Genomic DNA, 18,160 nt, shown 5'->3' with positions numbered 1-18,160 from the left:
ACAATCAGTTTCTGCCAGCTACTACGAAGCTCCGCAGCTCCACAACACTGTTCTGATTTTTGGCTGAAGCGTGTCCTCAGGGGGAAATAAACAAGCTGGTAATGTGATATAGGAGATGCCACCAATGCCAACTTCCTATGCAGTAAGGTTAAGTAATGCAGTCATATGTAAAGTGAACCATATAACCAACAGGATCAATGTAAATGCTAAGGGGTGTTCAATGTTGGTAAAACAAAAATGAGCAACCTTCAGCTTCTAAAGACTTTGCCTAATTCAAAAATCCAAACTGTCAACACAAAAATAAAATATTCCATGCTCTACAACCTTGAAAGTAGAGAACTAATTGAGAATCTTATTTGGGACATCTTGCACAGTGTTTGTCTTGATGATTTTTTTCACAATAACATAAATTCTACCTCCTGCGATGACATGACAATATTGGAACTGTTAGTGGACAAAATCACTTTTTCATACTTTTTGAACATAGTTATGTACCCCTGGAGTATCTAGAGATATACCAAAAGAGCATCCATTTTTTACTTGTATTGCTTTCTCCAGTGTTCAGAAAGCACATCTCTGATTAAGTTGTCCAGATATTCAGCCAGCTCTGATGCCAAAAACCATTACTGAGATCTGCTGTGTGTAGTGTGTGCTAACCTAATCCTAGCTCCATTTATGTTACCTGTATACATCTGATTTTTGCATCGCTCTTATTTCTGCCACACAAAATGTATTTCATTAAAACCAAAAGATATTCTTATTTACTTGATGTACTTTATTTTCTATTTTTATGCAATACCCAAATGCATAATAAACCATTGTGTATGTGGTGTTATATGTTGGTAAAGCAAAAGTATTCTTATGAATTTGTTTCTGAGGATGTGATGCTGTAATGTAATGGATTACTTCTTAATGACTGTGATACTAAAATGTTACTTCTCTGAGTTAGAAATGAAATGAAATGTCAAGACACAAGAATTTAGAAATTTATATCATTTATTGAAGTCAAAATGTAAAATTAGCACATGTCCATGATGCGCCTCATGCTCATGAACCTCATCCCGCTCATTCCCATCTCCCTGAAGCTCCTGTACTCTCCGGGCCTCATGTACATCATCCTGCCTCTGTAGTGGGCTTGCTCGTACATCAGCCAGTGGCCATCCATCACGTGGCACGACTGGCAGTCGGACATGCGGTAGCGGTCCATGATGCTGTCGCAGTCGTCCATCAGCTCGTACATCTGACCACCAAAGTTCTCCCTCTCATAGATCCTCATCCTGAACTGGCCTCTGTACTGTTTTATAGACACAAGACAAAATAAAATTAAGCATGAAACTTATGTTAATTCCAAAAAGGTCTTATATGGAAGTACCACCACTTTACACCTACCATGGGGATCATACGGCAAGACCTGATACCACCGCTCATGCCCATCATGCTCATGTAGTCAGCGTACTCGCCCCTCCTCATGAAATACTGGTTTCCCATGAAGTTGGGGCGGTCATAGACCATGAAGCAGCCGCTCTCCACCCTGCAGGAGTGACACCTGCTCAGGTAGGAGGACATGTCGGGACAGTCGCTCATGCACTCATAGGAGCGACCCTGGAAGTTCCTGTCCTCGTAGAAGATGATCTGAAAAAAGTACAATGGGTTTAAAGGACATTTTTACAATCATGCTCTCCAAGATAACTTAAGTATAGGCTAATTAATGTTGATTTAACAATTTAGTTTCCTACTTTGCCCATGTTGACTGCGGTGATTCAGGTCTCTTAGAGAACTGTTTTTGAACTGATGCACTGGCTGTCTGAACAAGTTGTATTTATACCTGGCCAGAGACAAAGACAGTTTGCCTGTCCATTGTTCAAAGCCCTGACACAGCAAGCTGTTATAGAAGCCTATACAGTTTTTAGTTGCTTACCCATATACCAACAAGGTCATAACCTCTTAACAGAATTTTCCTTTCACAAGAGCAGAGGTTGTTTTTTTTTTTTTAAATAAAAATAGCTTAGAACGTTATTTATATAGATGTGAATGACTTTTGAAAAGTATAGATTTTCTGCAAGCTGTATAGTACAATAGTGAGTTTATATGAACAAGCCAGATAGCAGTTATCAAGCCAGATAAATAGATAGTAGTTTGTGGATTTGTTTTCATCAGGTATGTAAAAGTGAGCCCCTCAAGGCTAATAATACGAACTTTTGCCAAACTCCTGAGTATGAGTTAAAGAGGGAAAAAGAAATAGTATACTTGGTGATTTGTTATAACTGAGTTTGAATTTGTGATTTTCAATGCTATGGCAGGTATTTGTATATTTAATTTGTTTTCAAGTGGTGGTATTTACAAAAAAGAGTTGTTTGTTTGTTATTTCTGTCACGGACCCGGCTCTGGGGACTCAGGGTCCGTGGGCAGTGGGGACTATGACTGTTGTTGTTATTGTTATTATTATTATTATTATTATTATCATTATTATTATTATTATTATTATTATTATTATTATTATTATTATTATTTGGTGTGTTGTCTGCACTGCCCCTGTGCACATCTGTATGTAGGCAGGTGTGTGTGTGTGTTGCCTTTCTTCTGTGGCCAAGTTACAGGCACCTTCAGCCCTGGGGGTGTGGCCTAACTTGAGGGCTGGCCACACCCGAAGTCCTTGCCGCACACCTGCTCCTCATCTGGGCTTGTCGGGGGAGCTATTTAGATGAGCGATGGAGCTTCCACCGACGCTGGATTATTACGTTTGACTACACGTCAGTCTTCAAGCACAGTCAAGTGTGAGTGTATCCCTGCTGGGATAAGTGTGTAATGGCTGCCTCTATTGTTTTCCCCTCAGGAATAGTGTGGGACGAGAAAGAGCAGTGAGCACGGGGAGTGCAAGGGACACTGGGGCAGAGAGGGACTTTTGGGAAGAAGACACTACACGGGAGTCTGGGAAACTGGGGATTTATTGTTGTTTACTTCACCACCTTGTAAATAAACACTGTTGCACTGAAGAGTCCGGCGTTTGGGTCCTATTTCCCCATCTCCCCACGGTCTGCCAGCCAGACCGTGACAATTTCATGAACAGAATAAATGATTTCAGCAGATTCATATTGTGCAGATGAATGTATATGTTCTTTAGTCTTCATCTTTTGACATTTTCCATTGCTATGAAGTTTTAAAAATAGGAATTGGGCCGTGAGATCATTAGGTATTTAGTCTTTTTTTTTTTTTACTTTCATTGTCTTTCTTTTGAATAATTTTGATAATAATTTCTGATCATAAACTATTTTCATAAAAAAGATCAAACACCTTGAAAAAACACCACTTTAGAAAAGGAAATAACTGTATTCATTGCACTTCTACAAGCTTTACTTCCTCTTTTCACACAGACATGTTCCCTCTGCTGAAGTAGTTTTAACACTTACACCCCCGGAGAGCAGTCATTTCGGGGTAGTACCTTAGACCCCCGCGGAGTCATCATTTTGCGTTTCTACCTTTAAAAGCCGGAGAGCAGTCAAATGCTGGAAGTGGAAGCTAAATTGGCTAGTCATTCATATGTATATTGGGTCGTTACCTAGGAATTCTGGAGGGAGGGGATTGGGGGAGAAATCAACACACATGAGTCTAGGTCCTTTGTTGCTGACATTTATTGATAAAAACAGTAGTTTCATTTCATGTTATTTCCTTTTTCATTTCAAGCAAGGAAGTGGATGTAGTTAGTAAGTAAGATATTTCAGACATTATTCTGACACAGAGGAGGAGATACTGGAATTATAATTAGTATCTATGCATGCATTTGTGATTTTGTTTGACCTTCCCATTGCTCACAATTTGAATTTGTTCACACTGCAGATGAGTGTCTCAGTCCCCAAACAAGCTCTCTTTTTCGGTGGAGAAGCAGTCTCCTCATCCGCAGTGAGTGTGGAGAAATCAACACACATGAGTCTAGGTCCTTTGTTGCTGACATTTATTGATAAAAACAGTAGTTTCATTTCATGTTATTTCCTTTTTCATTTCAAGCAAGGAAGTGGATGTAGTTAGTAAGTAAGATATTTCAGACATTATTCTGACACAGAGGAGGAGATACTGGAATTATAATTAGTATCTATGCATGCATTTGTGATTTTGTTTGACCTTCCCATTGCTTACAGTACAAAAAACCAACCATTTGTACACATATGTACTAATAATAATAAAAAGTGAGTGCAACACTGCAACCCGTCACCCCGTCGTTCAGTGGTCGTTGATCAGTGGTCCATTGTGGCACCATTCAGAGCACTGGTACAATAGTACCAGCAAGATATGGGAAGACATTGCAAATGTACTTGGATTTTAGGTTGCAAGCCACCCAAAACTTGATCCCAAACTTGTCAGGTTTACTTGCAAACACTTGGAGTGTTTCAGTATGCCATCTTAGGGAGAACTCAACACACATGTAGGTCCTTTGTTGCTGACATTTATTGATGAAAATAGAAAAAAAACCAACCGTTTGTACACATGTTTACAAATAATAACAAAAATTGAGTGAGTACATTACAACATTTTCAGCAATCACTCACAATCCTGGCACTGCCACGGTATCTGTCGCCTGCATTTACCACATGTGTACCTGTAGCAGTGAACACATCGCACAGTGGCCTGATTTTTTTTGCATCTGTGTTTGACCTGACACGTGGCCCTTTTTCCAGGGCTCGGTGTGGAGGGTTGTGTCCGAAGCAACTGTTCTTTTCTTTCCTTCTTCGCAGCTACATGAGAGTGAGCCAATTCGGTTGCAAGGGCTACCAGGAAGTCCACCCGTCTTTCCTTCGTCCCGGTGCATTCTTGATACAGCACATGTGCATTCAGTGCTGCCATGTCAATCATGTTATAAAACACGGCAACTGGCCAGCGCCGTGTTCCTTTGCGGACAGTGTACTCCCGAACCATCTGGTCCATCACATCCACGCCACACTTTGTCTTGTTGTAAAGGGTGACAGTGTTTGGCTTCCTTTTGGTAGTGTTTTCGGTCTGAACCACGCTGTGCATGCTGCTAAGAATATATACTGTCTTCTTCCGTTTGGCCGCATACGCCGTCAGCGTGGCAGCAGAGGTTGAAAACACCTAAGAAATAAGATAAATTGTTAATTCCATAGCCCTTTTACACACAATGAAACACATAAACATAGAACCACAAAAGACCTGCAACATACCTGAGTGGTGAATTCATTGCGATCTGTCTGTCTAGTGGATTGAGGAATTTCCCTGCGAATCTTGTTGACTGTGCCGAGGATGGTGGTTTTCCGTCTAAGAAGTTTTTGCGCAAGTGAAAGCGATGTGAAAAAATTGTCAGTGGTAACATTTCTGCCCTTGTCCAGGAATGGTTCCATCAGCCTCATAACTACATTTTCGGAAAGTCTCTCCCCAGTGGGACGATTGGGGTCCTTGCCAAGATATGGGAAGACATTGCAAATGTACTTGGATTTTAGGTCGCAAGCCACCCAAAACTTGATCCCAAACTTGTCCGGTTTACTGGCAATATACTGCAGGAAACTGCACCGAGTTTTTGATGGGAAAAGCTGTTCATCAACGGTGATATGTAGACCAGGGTTGTAGCACGTGATGCAGTTGGTGACAAATGATCCCCACACACTGGAAATTGCTGCGAACTTATCAGTCTTTGCTCGATCACAGCGGGTGGACTTGTCATCAAAGCGTAGGTGTTGCATGATGTCTTGGAAGCGGTTTCGTGCCATAGTTCCAATTATCTGTGGGTTTCCCAGGTTTGCTGACCAGCAGTCATTTACAGATGGAACCCTGTAAACCCCCCGCAAGATGACAATAGCAATAAATGCCATTAGTTCAGGGAGGTCCATGAACCAACAAACATGCTCCGTTTGCTGTGCATGTTGAATAGTCCATTCTTGAATGCTACGAAGCATGTCAAGAGTGATGAAACACAGGAAGCTCTGAAGGCGACTCAAGATACTTCTCCTGGCCTTAGCCGTTGGCTCTCCATCTGCAGCGTACGGTTCTATAGGGGTGAAAGGGAGACGGGTCCCCACATGTTCTTCACGCCACACTGTGCCATCTTTCGCTGTCTCAGTCCCCAAACAAGCTCTCTTTTTCGGTGGAGAAGCAGTCTCCTCATCTGCAGTGTGAACAAATTCAAATTGTGAGCAATGGGAAGGTCAAACAAAATCACAAATGCATGCATAGATACTAATTATAATTCCAGTATCTCCTCCTCTGTGTCAGAATAATGTCTGAAATATCTTACTTACTAACTACATCCACTTCCTTGCTTGAAATGAAAAAGGAAATAACATGAAATGAAACTAACCGGAAGACTGATCAGACAGCTCTGAGTCCGAATCCGGCTGAACTTCTAGGTCTTCTCCATCCGAGTCACAAGGGTCGACTTCCGCCAGGATCATTTCCAACGCCTGCTGGGTGGTGAGTCTTCTCTGCATTTTCTTTCCTTGGAGAGGAGGTCCGTACACCACAGGATTCTTCAGGGCAATGAAGGGTTAGGCTAAGTGCAGTGAGATTGTATCATATATATACCCTTGATCACAATTGATCAGTGGGGTCAGGTCACACTGATCAGCGGGGTCACACCCCCGTCGTTCAGTGGTCGTTGATCAGTGGTGCCACAATGGACCACAGAACGACGGGGTGACGGGTTTCCTGCAGTATATTGCAAGTAAACCTGACAAGTTTGGGATCAAGTTTTGGGTGGCTTGCAACCTAAAATCCAAGTACATTTGCAATGTCTTCCCATATCTTGCTGGTACTATTGTACCAGTGCTCTGAATGGTGCCACAATGGACCACTGATCAACGACGGGGGTGTGACCACATAACAATGCAACCCGTCACCCCGTCGTTCAGTGGTCGTTGATCAGTGGTGCCACAATGGACCACAGAACGACGGGGTGACGGGTTTCCTGCAGTATATTGCAAGTAAACCTGACAAGTTTGGGATCAAGTTTTGGGTGGCTTGCAACCTAAAATCCAAGTACATTTGCAATGTCTTCCCATATCTTGCTGGTACTATTGTACCAGTGCTCTGAATGGTGCCACAATGGACCACTGATCAACGACCACTGAACGACGGGGTGATGGGTTGCAGTGTTGCACTCACTTTTTATTATTATTAGTACATATGTGTACAAATGGTTGGTTTTTTGTACTGTAAGCAATGGGAAGGTCAAACAAAATCACAAATGCATGCATAGATACTAATTATAATTCCAGTATCTCCTCCTCTGTGTCAGAATAATGTCTGAAATATCTTACTTACTAACTACATCCACTTCCTTGCTTGAAATGAAAAAGGAAATAACATGAAATGAAACTACTGTTTTTATCAATAAATGTCAGCAACAAAGGACCTAGACTCATGTGTGTTGATTTCTCCCCCAATCCCCTCCCTCCAGAATTCCTAGGTAACGACCCAATATACATATGAATGACTAGCCAATTTAGCTTCCACTTCCAGCATTTGACTGCTCTCCGGCTTTTAAAGGTAGAAACGCAAAATGATGACTCCGCGGGGGTCTCAGGTAGAAGCCTTCTTGACTTGACTGCTCTCCGGCTTTTAAAGGTAGAACGGTAGAAGCTGGGAATTCCAGTGTTAAAGTGTTTGCAGTACATTTCTAAAAGGCAGTTGTGGAGGAAAGGTTTGTTCTTGCTCATTAAGGAGTTCTTTGATTGGACTGTCATCTGGGGAGTTTGGATGTCAAAACAAAGCCTTGGAATCTCTGTTGTGTGTCACAAGTCACTTCAGAGCTAAGTTCAGGCAGACGCTCAGTGTCAAAGTAAGATCCACAGGAATGCAATGCTCTAAACTTTTCTGGAAAAGCAAAGGATTGTAACAGAATGATCAATACTCATTAATCACCTCGCCTCATTAGTGGTTTTAATATTGTGGCTGAGAACCTTTTCTCTCCAAGTTTTTTAAAACTGAGTTGAACAAAGTTACTGTGGCATCTTCTACTCTTCCCACTAGCCTGTAGAGAGACCGGGTCAACCACCTGCTGTTTTTCTCAAGATCGCCTACCTCACCAGTTTTCAAATATTTTTATCAAAACTGATTTAAGTGCAAATGATCTGAAATCATTTAGGATTGTAGGGGAACTGGATTTAGAGGCAGCACAGTGGTTCCGTGGTTAGCATCACTGACTCACAGTAAGAAGGTCCTGGGTTTGAATCCTTAGATGGCTGGGGTTTACATGTTCTTACTATACTGAGACAGACAACCACATGTTCTTACATCTGCATCCATGGCCAACTGAGAATCACCATTAACCTAATGCATATGGACTGTAAGAGGAAACTGGGGTATCTAGAAGAAACACATGCAGGGACAGTAAGAAAAAAAGATAAACTCCACCTGGAATTCCACAACCATCAAATATGGTCAGCTGGTAAAATTTATTTGAAACCTACTCTTCCAGTTTCTCCATATGAGCCACTGACTTTTCGTTGGTGCCTTGCTTTTATCGGTCAGTTCTCAAACGTCATCTCTGTTGTGGTCATGTTACTTATTCAGGCATTCTAATTGGCTCTCGAGCAGTCTGTCAAAACCAATCAGGGTAAAGATTTGGTGAAATATATTCACCTGAATACTCAGATAGTTGAAGAAAAACACTACACAATTATGTTCCTTATATCTTTGTACTGTTATTGCCTTTCAGATTAATTTCTCCTTTTGCAAATCAGAACATCACTACTGCTGACATTGTGCTTTTCAGCTGGCAGAATGGAACTACATCCATAAACTATATCACTTTGATGCTCCAAAACAATGACTACTACTAATAAATACTGATAATTTGTTGACCCTGAACCCAAAATGAAGCAAATCTCTTCATATATATGGATGCATATCCATATATCGCTGTCTACCACAGCTGACTTCTACAAATCAAATAGAAACAGGTGGTAATTCAGTCTTTTGGAGATGCCATTCAAAAGAAGAATGAAAACATGTTTTTTACTCGGTGGTTTCCACTGATACTCAATGCATTTGAATTCAGTATGAATGATCTTAAAAAGGTTCACAGTGATGAAAGTAAATGTCATGACACAAGAATTTAGAAATTTATATCATTTATTGAAGTCAAAATGTAAAATTAGCACATGTCCATGATGCGCCTCATGCTCATGAACCTCATCCCGCTCATTCCCATCTCCCTGAAGCTCCTGTACTCTCCGGGCCTCATGTACATCATCCTGCCTCTGTAGTGGGGCTGCTCGTACATCAGCCAGTGGCCATCCATCACGTTGCAGGACATGCAGTCGGACATGCGGTAACGGTCCATGATGCTGTCGCAGTCGTCCATCAGCTCGTACATCTGACCACCGAAGTTCTCCCTCTCATAGATCCTCATCCTGAACTGGCCTCTGTACTGTTTTATAGACACAAGACAAAATAAAATTAAGCATGAAACTTATGTTAATTCCAAAAAGGTCTTATATGGAAGTACCACCACTTTACACCTACCATGGGGATCGTACGGCAAGACCTGATACCACCACTCATGCCCATCATGCTCATGTAGTCAGCGTACTCGCCCCTCCTCATGAAATACTGGTTTCCCATGTAGTTGGGGCGGTCGTAGACCATGAAGCAGCCGCTCTCCACCCTGCAGGAGTGACACCTGCTCAGGTAGGAGGACATGTCAGAGCAGTCGCTCATGCACTCATAGGAGCGGCCCTGGAAGTTCCTGTCCTCGTAGAAGATGATCTGAAAGAACAACAAAGCTCGTTAGAATAGGAATCCACAGATTGTTTTTTTTAATGAATAAACATCTTTCCCATGCTTTACATACTTTGCCCATGGTCACGGTCTTCTGGTGGTTCCTCAGGACTGAGCTGTGGCTTCTGTGTATTCCTGTCAGTGGTAGCTGTTACTTTTATACCTGCAGCGTGGGAACATAGGATGTGTGGCGTCTATTGTGCAAACCCCTGACCCAGCAACACAGCATAGAAGCCTACTGAGCAGTCAGGGAACTAAAGGGTTATTTTGTGACGCCACACTAGTGGAAATGCATGTAGTGTATACATGTGGTATTGTTGCTACACATAAAGAAAATAAATAGAAGCTTCCAACTGTAGTATGACAACCATTTCTGTCTTCAGTGTAAAGGACATTTCATTTACTAACAGATGTTTTTGAAGTCATTATATGTTTATGTAAAAATATAAAACACTATAAATATAAACATGAACACTGTAGAGATCATTTCCTTTTTTGAGGTATGAAAACACACAAAAACTGATTTATTGTCCAGTTAAGTAGAGCATTAGATGCGGATCAGAAAACAGAAAAAAATAAGTTGTCAGGGAGATATGGTGGAGAGCCTGTGCAATATGTAAAGGTAGAAAGTTTTAGTGTTTTCTTCTCTTTTGTTTTTAGAAATTTGTTCAGCTACAAGTGAGCAACATGATAAGATTTAAAAACATGAATAACTGAAACATTTCATGTAATCAATTTCCTCTGAACTAATAATTTAAATAAACTGAGCATTTTTTGGCTGCTCGTGAGGAGTGCAAGTTGTGGGAATACTAATATGTGAACAAGTTAAAATGATGAAGTTAGAAAACAGCATCCAGCACTAAGTCTGTCAGGATACCATTTAATAAGATTCACTGCAGAGTTGCTGTTTATTTGGTTCAAATGAACAGACAACATGAGATCAGGTTGGTATAGACATTTATCACAGTGGGCAATTTGACCAGTTTTAATAGGAAAAGCATCACCAAATTATTTATATCTGCAATGGTTGTGCTCCATAAAAAGATAACTTCACTTATGTCTTCAGACTTTCTACTTGTTATGGATTGTATACGGATCAGAAAACAGAAAAAAATAAGTTGTCAGGGAGATATGGTGGAGAGCCTGTGCAATATGGATATTATGGACTATAATGGGATTAAACAATCCCATTATAGTGGGATTAAACAATCCCACTATAATGTTTTTGTTACATTTCCACCAGAAAAACATTGCCATATTCAGTCAGCATTACCTCGAGAATGTAAAGGCCAAAATGAGCAACCTTCAGCTTATAAAGACTTTGCCTGCTTCAAAAATCCAAACTGTCAACACAAAAATTAAATATTCCACGCTCTACAACAGGGGTCTCAAACTCGCGGCCCGGGGGCCACTTGCGGCCTACATCACCCCTACGTGAAGAAATATAATGCAATTTGGGGAGGATTTGTTTGTTGTTGAGTCCAATGTTAAAATAAGTTCTTTAAAAAGCACAAAGTGATTTAATAAGGCAATATGAGCAGAGAGCACAAACATGTTGAGGGATTGACTTTGTTAGTTATTTGTAAAGAAAAGTTTTCACTTATGTCTGCACTGTCATTTTGTTAAATACAAACAGTTATAGTTATTATATTCATTTGGTAGTTCATGAAAGGCTTCAATTAGTTAAGAGTGAGAAAAAACATTTACATTTTCATAAATATTTGTTTGTTTGTTTTATTGTACAACCTTAACACTAAAGTGGCCCTCACATGAGATGACAGTGCCACAGCTCATTGAAGTTTGGGACCCATGCTCTTTCAGCCAGCTCTGATGTGAAAGACCATTACTGAGTAGCCCTTTTAAATTCTTGTCAAACAGCTGTGTTCCAACATTGTCATGACCTTGCTAGCTTACATAAAAGTAAAGTGTTCTCTTGTGGCTCTAAATCTTCCTTCCTTCAGGATCCAGAACAAACAAGATGCGGAAGCTTCTTTTAGTTTATATGCAGTGTCCTCACCACAGCTGTAAAATCTCCATCTTTAGGACACGCAGGGCAAGTAGAGCTATCATTACCCTTCACTTTCATTATTGATGGCCATTATGAGAATTGTAACAAGTAGAAAGTCTGAAGACATAATGACATATCAAGACCAATAGGCTGGGATTGAGTATAAGTTACTGGGTGCGCTGTGTGTAGTGTGTGCTAACCATTTATGTTACCTGTATACATCTGATTTATGCATCGCTGTTATTTCTGCCACACAAAATGTATTTCAATAAAACCAAAAGATGTTCTTATGTACACACTTTCTGTTTCTGTTTTCACAGAGCAGAACAGGAAATTAAAACTGACTGAAAAGCAGCCCTATGCTAACCAGGAGTGCACCATGCATTAACATAAATAAAAGACAACTGTTGTTCTGTAATGTCGGCTTTATTTACATTTAAGTAATTTATTTTTCAGTGGCATGTGCTTCATATGACACCACACATTTCATAAGTAGAAGAATTAAGTGACACTGTGGATAAACTATCAACAGTAAGAGCAGCCAGTTGCTGATAATTCATGCACTTTTCTCTCAGGTTTGTGAGTTTGCCAGGGAAGTCGACCCAAATGATGAACTGAAACAGATATGAACTGTTTATTAACAGTTTATTTATTTTGTCTGTCTTGCCTAACAGGATTCCATGATACGTCTGATGGATCCAATCCTCATGTCCGTGGGACCCATTCCCATCTCCCTGAAGCTCCTGTACTCTCCAGGTCTCAGGTACATCATCCTGCCTCTATAATGAGGCTGCTCGTACATCAGCCAGTGGCCATCCATCACGTTGGCAGACTGGCAGTCAGACATGCGGTAGCGGTCCATGATGTTCTCGCAGTCGTCCATCAGCTCGTGCATCTGACCACCGAAGTTATCCCTCTCATAGATCTTCATGCTGAAAGGCCCTCTGTGCTGTGAAAGGACAGATCATTACTTTATCAGCAATATTAGAGTTGTTGTTTAACACATATAGCTGCAGAAAATAGAAGTAGATAGAAGTAAAGCACAAAATGATTAAGAAGCTTACAAGTTTGTGCACAGCACATGCAAGCAAAAAATATTCTCAGTGCCTGATAGATGCTTTTATTTTGAAACATGTGGGGTACCCCATAGTTTCTGTGTATTTCTATATATTTTCAGGTCTTACATACCATGGGAATCATGCGGCAGGAACGGATGCAGTCGCTCATGCTCATTCCCATCAGCCGCTGGTTGTCAGGGTACTCTCCCCTTCTCACCAGCATCTGGTGACCCATGTAGTTGGAACGTTCGTACACCATGAAGCAGCCGCTCTCCACCCTACAGGAGTTGCAGCGGCTCAGGTAGGAGGTGAGCTCAGCACAGTCACTGCTGGTCTCATAGGAGCGACCCTGAAAATTCCTGTCCTCATAGAAGATGATCTGAAAATAAAACAGTTTAATGTATGATTTAATCAAGTGTTTATTGGTCTCAATTACAGCAACAGTTTGTAAATTTCTCTCTTACTCTGCCCATTTTGGTCGTCAATTCTGTCCCTGATTCCACTCGTACTTGGCCCAGCCAAGCTCTCTGTCACTTTTATACCCATCATGATGGCTAAATGATCTATGGAGCCATTGTTTTGAATATCTTACTCAGCAGGATACCATACAGGGCTATAATGTTTGTTAAATCGCTCTGTAAATGGTTATTATTCCAGACTGTATGCATCTGGTGCAGTGCCAACCTCTGTGGCTCTCATATGGGGTACAGGTGGGTGACAGTGAGCAGATGTATCAGCTGGGACTCTTTGTACTGTCAGTGATTGCTGTGTGTTGAAAAGCACTCTGTTACTCTTATGTGAATGCATATCAGAGCTGAGCAACTGATCAAATGTACAAATGCTTCAACTTTAGATTTAAACACAGTTACATTTGTGAAGAAAAGACTGTAGTTTTTACATCACAGCATTTACATCTCCGCAAACACATTTACTAGTTACCAATACTGACTGGTGATCACGGTCTACCACTGCATCATGTACATCAGCGGTCCCCAAACCCCAGGCCAAGTCCGTGAGTCGTTTGGTACCGGGCTGCGAGAGTTGAGGCTTGGGTGTGAAATTGATGGTTTTCGGGGTTTTTAATCAGTTTTTAATCATTATTTGTTTTTATCATTTTTATCCCTGGGTCTTTTCCCGTGTGTTATGAATAAATCGTCTTTTTTTTGGTACCAGTACTGCTTTTATTTTGTTGTATTTATCTGCGACACCTTAAAGGCCTGTCTGTGAAAATATTGTCAGACATAAACCGGTCCGTAGCAAAAAAAAGGTTAGGGACCTCTGATGTACATCATCCTCAGCATTGTATGTATCTATATCCAGTGTTGGGGAGTAACGGAATACATGTACCGCCGTTACGTATTTAAAATACAAAATATGAGTAACTGTATTCTGTTACAGTTACCGTTTAAAAAGGTGGTATTCAGAATAAAGTTACTTTGTTGAAATAAATGGATTACACTGCGTTACTTTCCTGTTTCATTTTGTCGCGGGTCAGGACTGTTTGGGTTTTGTTTGACAGCTACGTTCTGTTGTTCCAGGCGGCAGCGTTACGGTTGCCATGGTTACATGGTGACGCTCTCTCTCTCTGTGCGACTGTGTGTTTCCTGGGTGAGAGAGCGCCTTTTCGTTGTTGTTGTTGTTGTGCTAAGCTAACAGGCAGAATGCTACAAGCATAGCTCTAAAGAATGTAGCATCATGGGCAGTGTAGTCCGTGTTGCAGGGAGAATGCACTGCCATACACGTTATGGGTCTGTGAGCGCGAGGAGGGAGAAAAAGGGGAGTGGAAAGGTACGAGTTGTCATCGAGGAAAAACGGGAGCTGGAAGCATGTAAATATAATAATAACCACTTCAGCCAAGAAGAGTGCCTGACGAGCCCAGTTGTAAGTAAGCTATTAAGACTCGACTGTACGCTGTGTTCGTGTTTTCCTCCGAAAACAATAAGTTCCGTTGGAGCAGCCTTTCAACGCCTCTCTCTGTCTCTCGCAAGAAAAGTTGACCCACACAACAAAGTAAAGCTATTTTTCGGCTACAAGCCGACAGGGACCCCGCCGTATTAGTCAGAGGTCCCTTTACTACAGTTCAGAGTCGCGGACCTTCAGTAATAGTAATAAATCACACAGCAATAGTACATTCACGTTGTTGTAAAAAGCACGATAATATATTAAGTAATCCAAAGTATTCAGAATACGTTACTCTCATTGAGTAACGTAACGGAATACGTTACAGAATACATTTTGGGGCATGTATTCTGTATTCTGTAACGGAATACATTTTAAAAGTAACCTTCCCAACACTGTCTATATCTATATATATCTATTAGGGGTGCAACGATACTCGTATCGATATTGAACCGTTCGATACAGTGCTTTCGGTTCGGTACACATATGTATCGAACAATACAAAACTTTAAATTTATTTTATCAACTTTCCTTCTGACGATGCTGTCTGTGTTGAGCGCTCAGTGGATCTGCGCTCGACAGTGCAGCCTAGGCGGAGTAGTCGAACGCAGATTCACTGAGCGCAGGGCAAGCCAGCGAGACAGAAGTTAAGCTCTCCTTGCAACATGGCAAATTGAACCTCCCCCACCCTCATTCAGATCTGGCGTTTGGAACTACGCCACGCAATGCTCAATTACATGGGTGGGAGCTAGTGTGTTAGCGCAGTTAGCTCGTTAACGTGTTGGCTGTCCAGCCCCACGCACGGGGCGATCCACGGTAGCTCGTTAACGGAGATTTGCCGTGTTGTGCCGTTAACGTCATTTAAACGAGATTAACGCTGACAGCACTAGTGGGAACACAACGAATATGACTGCACATTTACTCCGACAGCATCCTAGTGCAAAGACAAGTGGAAGCAGACAAAAACAACAAGCACGCATGCTACAAACTTTACCCGAGTCATTTAGACAGCCGTTAGCACGTGATTCTCCTTATGGGGAGCTGATATGTTTAATATGCTGCTGAGACTATAGCCCAGAAGAAGCGTGTTTAATTGTATGTGTGATATTACTAATAACATTTATTGTGAATACAAATCATTCAGTCTAAACTGTGTGTTGTAACCTGTGTAGCATATAAAATCCAGAGTGTCTTCACCATTGCTTTTGAAACATGACATGACAATCAAGGAAATGCATATCCTGCTTTTTTATCATTTTGACTCTCATATTGACCATATTTTACAAAAGGAGAAGCATGACTTGAAACTAGATATAAAGAAACTTGAGATCATGAACTGTTTAGTTTGGCCTGACATCAAGAGAAATAAATGGGAATTTTATTTTAGATTTTTGCAATTCTTTTTGCAACAAGAGGCGGCACCTCCTGTTGGAGAAAGAAATCTGGTTTAAGGCACACATCTTTTATATACACTGTTGTGACAATGTGTAATTTAACTGCATTTTGTACATATTTCTGCAACATGATATTTTCATAGCAGATATAATACTGTCTTAAGTTACACATGTGCTCTTGTATTATTATTGTATGCGTTGTAGGATCTTCTCTAATGGAGATTGGGGCAACTATTTTTGTGATTATTATAAATAAACTAGAATTGCATTAGAAATTAGAGGAATTGAATATCCCTCTATTATGTATGCTATTATAGCTCTGTAGTGTGCTTTTTAGCATGAGTTCATATATTACAGTGTAGTTGACACCCGACTCCCCCCCCCCCCCCCCCCCCCCCCCCCCACACACACACACACACACACTACCATGTATTCATATCTTCATATCTTTGTGGGAACGTCTAACTGACATAATGCCTTCCCTAGCTCCTTACCCTAACCATAACCTAATTGTAACCCTGACACTAAAACCACATTTTGAGTCTGAAAAATACCTTTAAACTTGTGGGGACTGGGATTCTGTCCCCATAAGAATTGTTGGTTCCCAAAAGTATAGTAAACTTACAGTTTTGGTCCCCACAGAGATATGAATACACAGTCACACACAAACACGTACACACCCACCCGCACACACGTACATCACAAATCTACTCAATATCAGATGGCATTAGTTTAATCTTTCACTTTATTATTCAGCGCATTATTTTCCTTTGCATCAACAGGAATCCATTATACGTCTAGCAGAGCTGAGCCTCATGCCACTATATCCGATATCTCTCATGCTCCTGTACTCTCCAGGTCTCAGGTAGACCATCCTGCCTCTGTAGTGGGGCTGCTCGTACATCAGCCAGTGGCCATCTATCACATTGCATGACTGGCAGTCAGACAGGCTGTAGCGGTCCATGATGTTGTCGCAGTCGTCCATCAGCTCGTGATTCGGGCCCTGGAAGTTCTCCCTCTCATAGATCCTTATCCTGTAAGAGCCTCTGTGCTGTTAGTTAAAGGAGGAGAGGAAACGTTGGACCGTTAAAGGCTACAGTGAAATGTTGCTGATATCAGATTTGCAGACTTAGTGTGTGAAAAGCAGTTTCATCAGCTCAACAATATCATAGTTTCTAATATCATATAAACTATGATATTATATGAACTAGACATGTTTTCCTTGTTGTAATCCCTGAGTACCTGAGGAATTAATCGGCAGGATCGGATAGAGTCACTCATGCCAAAAGACATGTAATCCGAGTACTCGCCCCTCCTCAGAAAATACTGGTTCCCCATGTAGTTGGGGCGATCGTAGACCATGAAGCAGCCGTTCTCCACCCTGCAGGAGTTGCAGCGGCTCAGGTAGGAGGACATGTCAGAGCAGTCGCTCATGCACTCATAGGAGCGACCCTGGAAGTTCCTGTCCTCGTAGAAGATGATCTGTGGAAAAGAAAGAAAAAACTTTACAAAATTGATTTAGAAAAGATGTCAGAGCTGACCTTCTCTTTTATTTCTCTCCATTGTTCATCTGCAGAGTTTGTCTTAAATTTGAAAAGTGCTTGTTTTCCGGTCTGCTCTCTGCATACCTTGCCCATGTTTGATGTTCTGTATTTGTGGGAAACTGTCCAACAACCTGTGGCTGCCAGACAGCTTTTATACTTGATACGCGCTGTAACAGGGTTTTGTCATTCAAATTATCTGGAAGCTGATGAATAAGCAGCTCTGCGATCGCTGTTAATTTCATTTGTGCCATCACGATCCAGAACAAAGGGAGGGGAAGTGGATGGAAGACACAAGGCCGGAGAGGAGGGAGGAGAACTGAGCTACAGTTTCTACATGTCTTCACACAAATCTTCATTTGGTCACATTTAACCTGTGTGTTTGGCTTAATTGTTGTACTTTGTTTGGATGTATCAATTCAGACCAGTAAGAATTCACTATCATCATTTTCAAACGACCATAGGTTTACTTTACTGCATCTGCAAAAATTTGTATTTGCAATCATAATGCCATGAAATGCAACACGTCTGTTTAAA

General features: G+C 41.3%; 4 protein-coding genes across 4 annotated transcripts; all 4 read right to left on the bottom strand.

The window, feature by feature from the left end:
• Positions 1–978: 978 nt before the first annotated feature.
• Positions 979–1,797, bottom strand: LOC146556408 (gamma-crystallin M3-like). The gene is made up of 3 exons (XM_085248651.1): positions 1,737–1,797; positions 1,390–1,632; positions 979–1,294 (listed from the first exon to the last, which is right to left on the bottom strand). Exons 1-3 carry the CDS (start codon positions 1,743–1,745, stop codon positions 1,019–1,021), a joined length of 528 nt encoding a protein of 175 aa, XP_085104777.1. The 5' UTR covers positions 1,746–1,797; the 3' UTR covers positions 979–1,018.
• Positions 1,798–9,057: 7,260 nt separating this feature from the next.
• LOC146556407 (gamma-crystallin M3-like) lies at positions 9,058–9,847 on the bottom strand. The gene is made up of 3 exons (XM_085248652.1): positions 9,797–9,847; positions 9,469–9,711; positions 9,058–9,373 (listed from the first exon to the last, which is right to left on the bottom strand). Exons 1-3 carry the CDS (start codon positions 9,803–9,805, stop codon positions 9,098–9,100), a joined length of 528 nt encoding a protein of 175 aa, XP_085104778.1. The 5' UTR covers positions 9,806–9,847; the 3' UTR covers positions 9,058–9,097.
• A 2,422-nt stretch (positions 9,848–12,269) lies between these two features.
• Positions 12,270–13,286, bottom strand: crygm5 (crystallin, gamma M5). Its single transcript, XM_085248646.1, has 3 exons — positions 13,254–13,286; positions 12,920–13,168; positions 12,270–12,680 (listed from the first exon to the last, which is right to left on the bottom strand). The coding sequence occupies exons 1-3, from the start codon at positions 13,260–13,262 to the stop codon at positions 12,399–12,401; spliced, it is 540 nt and encodes a 179-aa protein (XP_085104772.1). The 5' UTR covers positions 13,263–13,286; the 3' UTR covers positions 12,270–12,398.
• Positions 13,287–16,857: 3,571 nt separating this feature from the next.
• On the bottom strand, positions 16,858–17,719 carry LOC146556405 (gamma-crystallin M3-like). Its single transcript, XM_085248657.1, has 3 exons — positions 17,711–17,719; positions 17,325–17,564; positions 16,858–17,133 (listed from the first exon to the last, which is right to left on the bottom strand). Exons 1-3 carry the CDS (start codon positions 17,717–17,719, stop codon positions 16,858–16,860), a joined length of 525 nt encoding a protein of 174 aa, XP_085104783.1.
• Positions 17,720–18,160: the final 441 nt, after the last annotated feature.

The sequence above is a fragment of the Mchenga conophoros genome, linkage group LG16 (genome assembly GCF_057382185.1).
Source record: "Mchenga conophoros isolate Kocher_MC1m ecotype Shallow Benthic linkage group LG16, M_conophoros_male_GT1.1, whole genome shotgun sequence".
Taxonomy (NCBI): Eukaryota; Metazoa; Chordata; class Actinopteri; order Cichliformes; family Cichlidae; genus Mchenga; species Mchenga conophoros.
This window is presented reverse-complemented; position numbering and strand designations above follow the sequence as displayed.

Coding starts and splice junctions, on each gene's coding strand:
- LOC146556407 (XM_085248652.1), bottom strand. Junction 9,374..9,468: donor CTTGCCGTACGATCCCCATG/GTAGGTGTAAAG, acceptor TCTATAAAACAG/TACAGAGGCCAGTTCAGGAT.
- LOC146556408 (XM_085248651.1), bottom strand. Junction 1,295..1,389: donor CTTGCCGTATGATCCCCATG/GTAGGTGTAAAG, acceptor TCTATAAAACAG/TACAGAGGCCAGTTCAGGAT.
- LOC146556405 (XM_085248657.1), bottom strand. Junction 17,134..17,324: donor CCTGCCGATTAATTCCTCAG/GTACTCAGGGAT, acceptor TTTAACTAACAG/CACAGAGGCTCTTACAGGAT.
- crygm5 (XM_085248646.1), bottom strand. Junction 12,681..12,919: donor CCTGCCGCATGATTCCCATG/GTATGTAAGACC, acceptor GTCCTTTCACAG/CACAGAGGGCCTTTCAGCAT.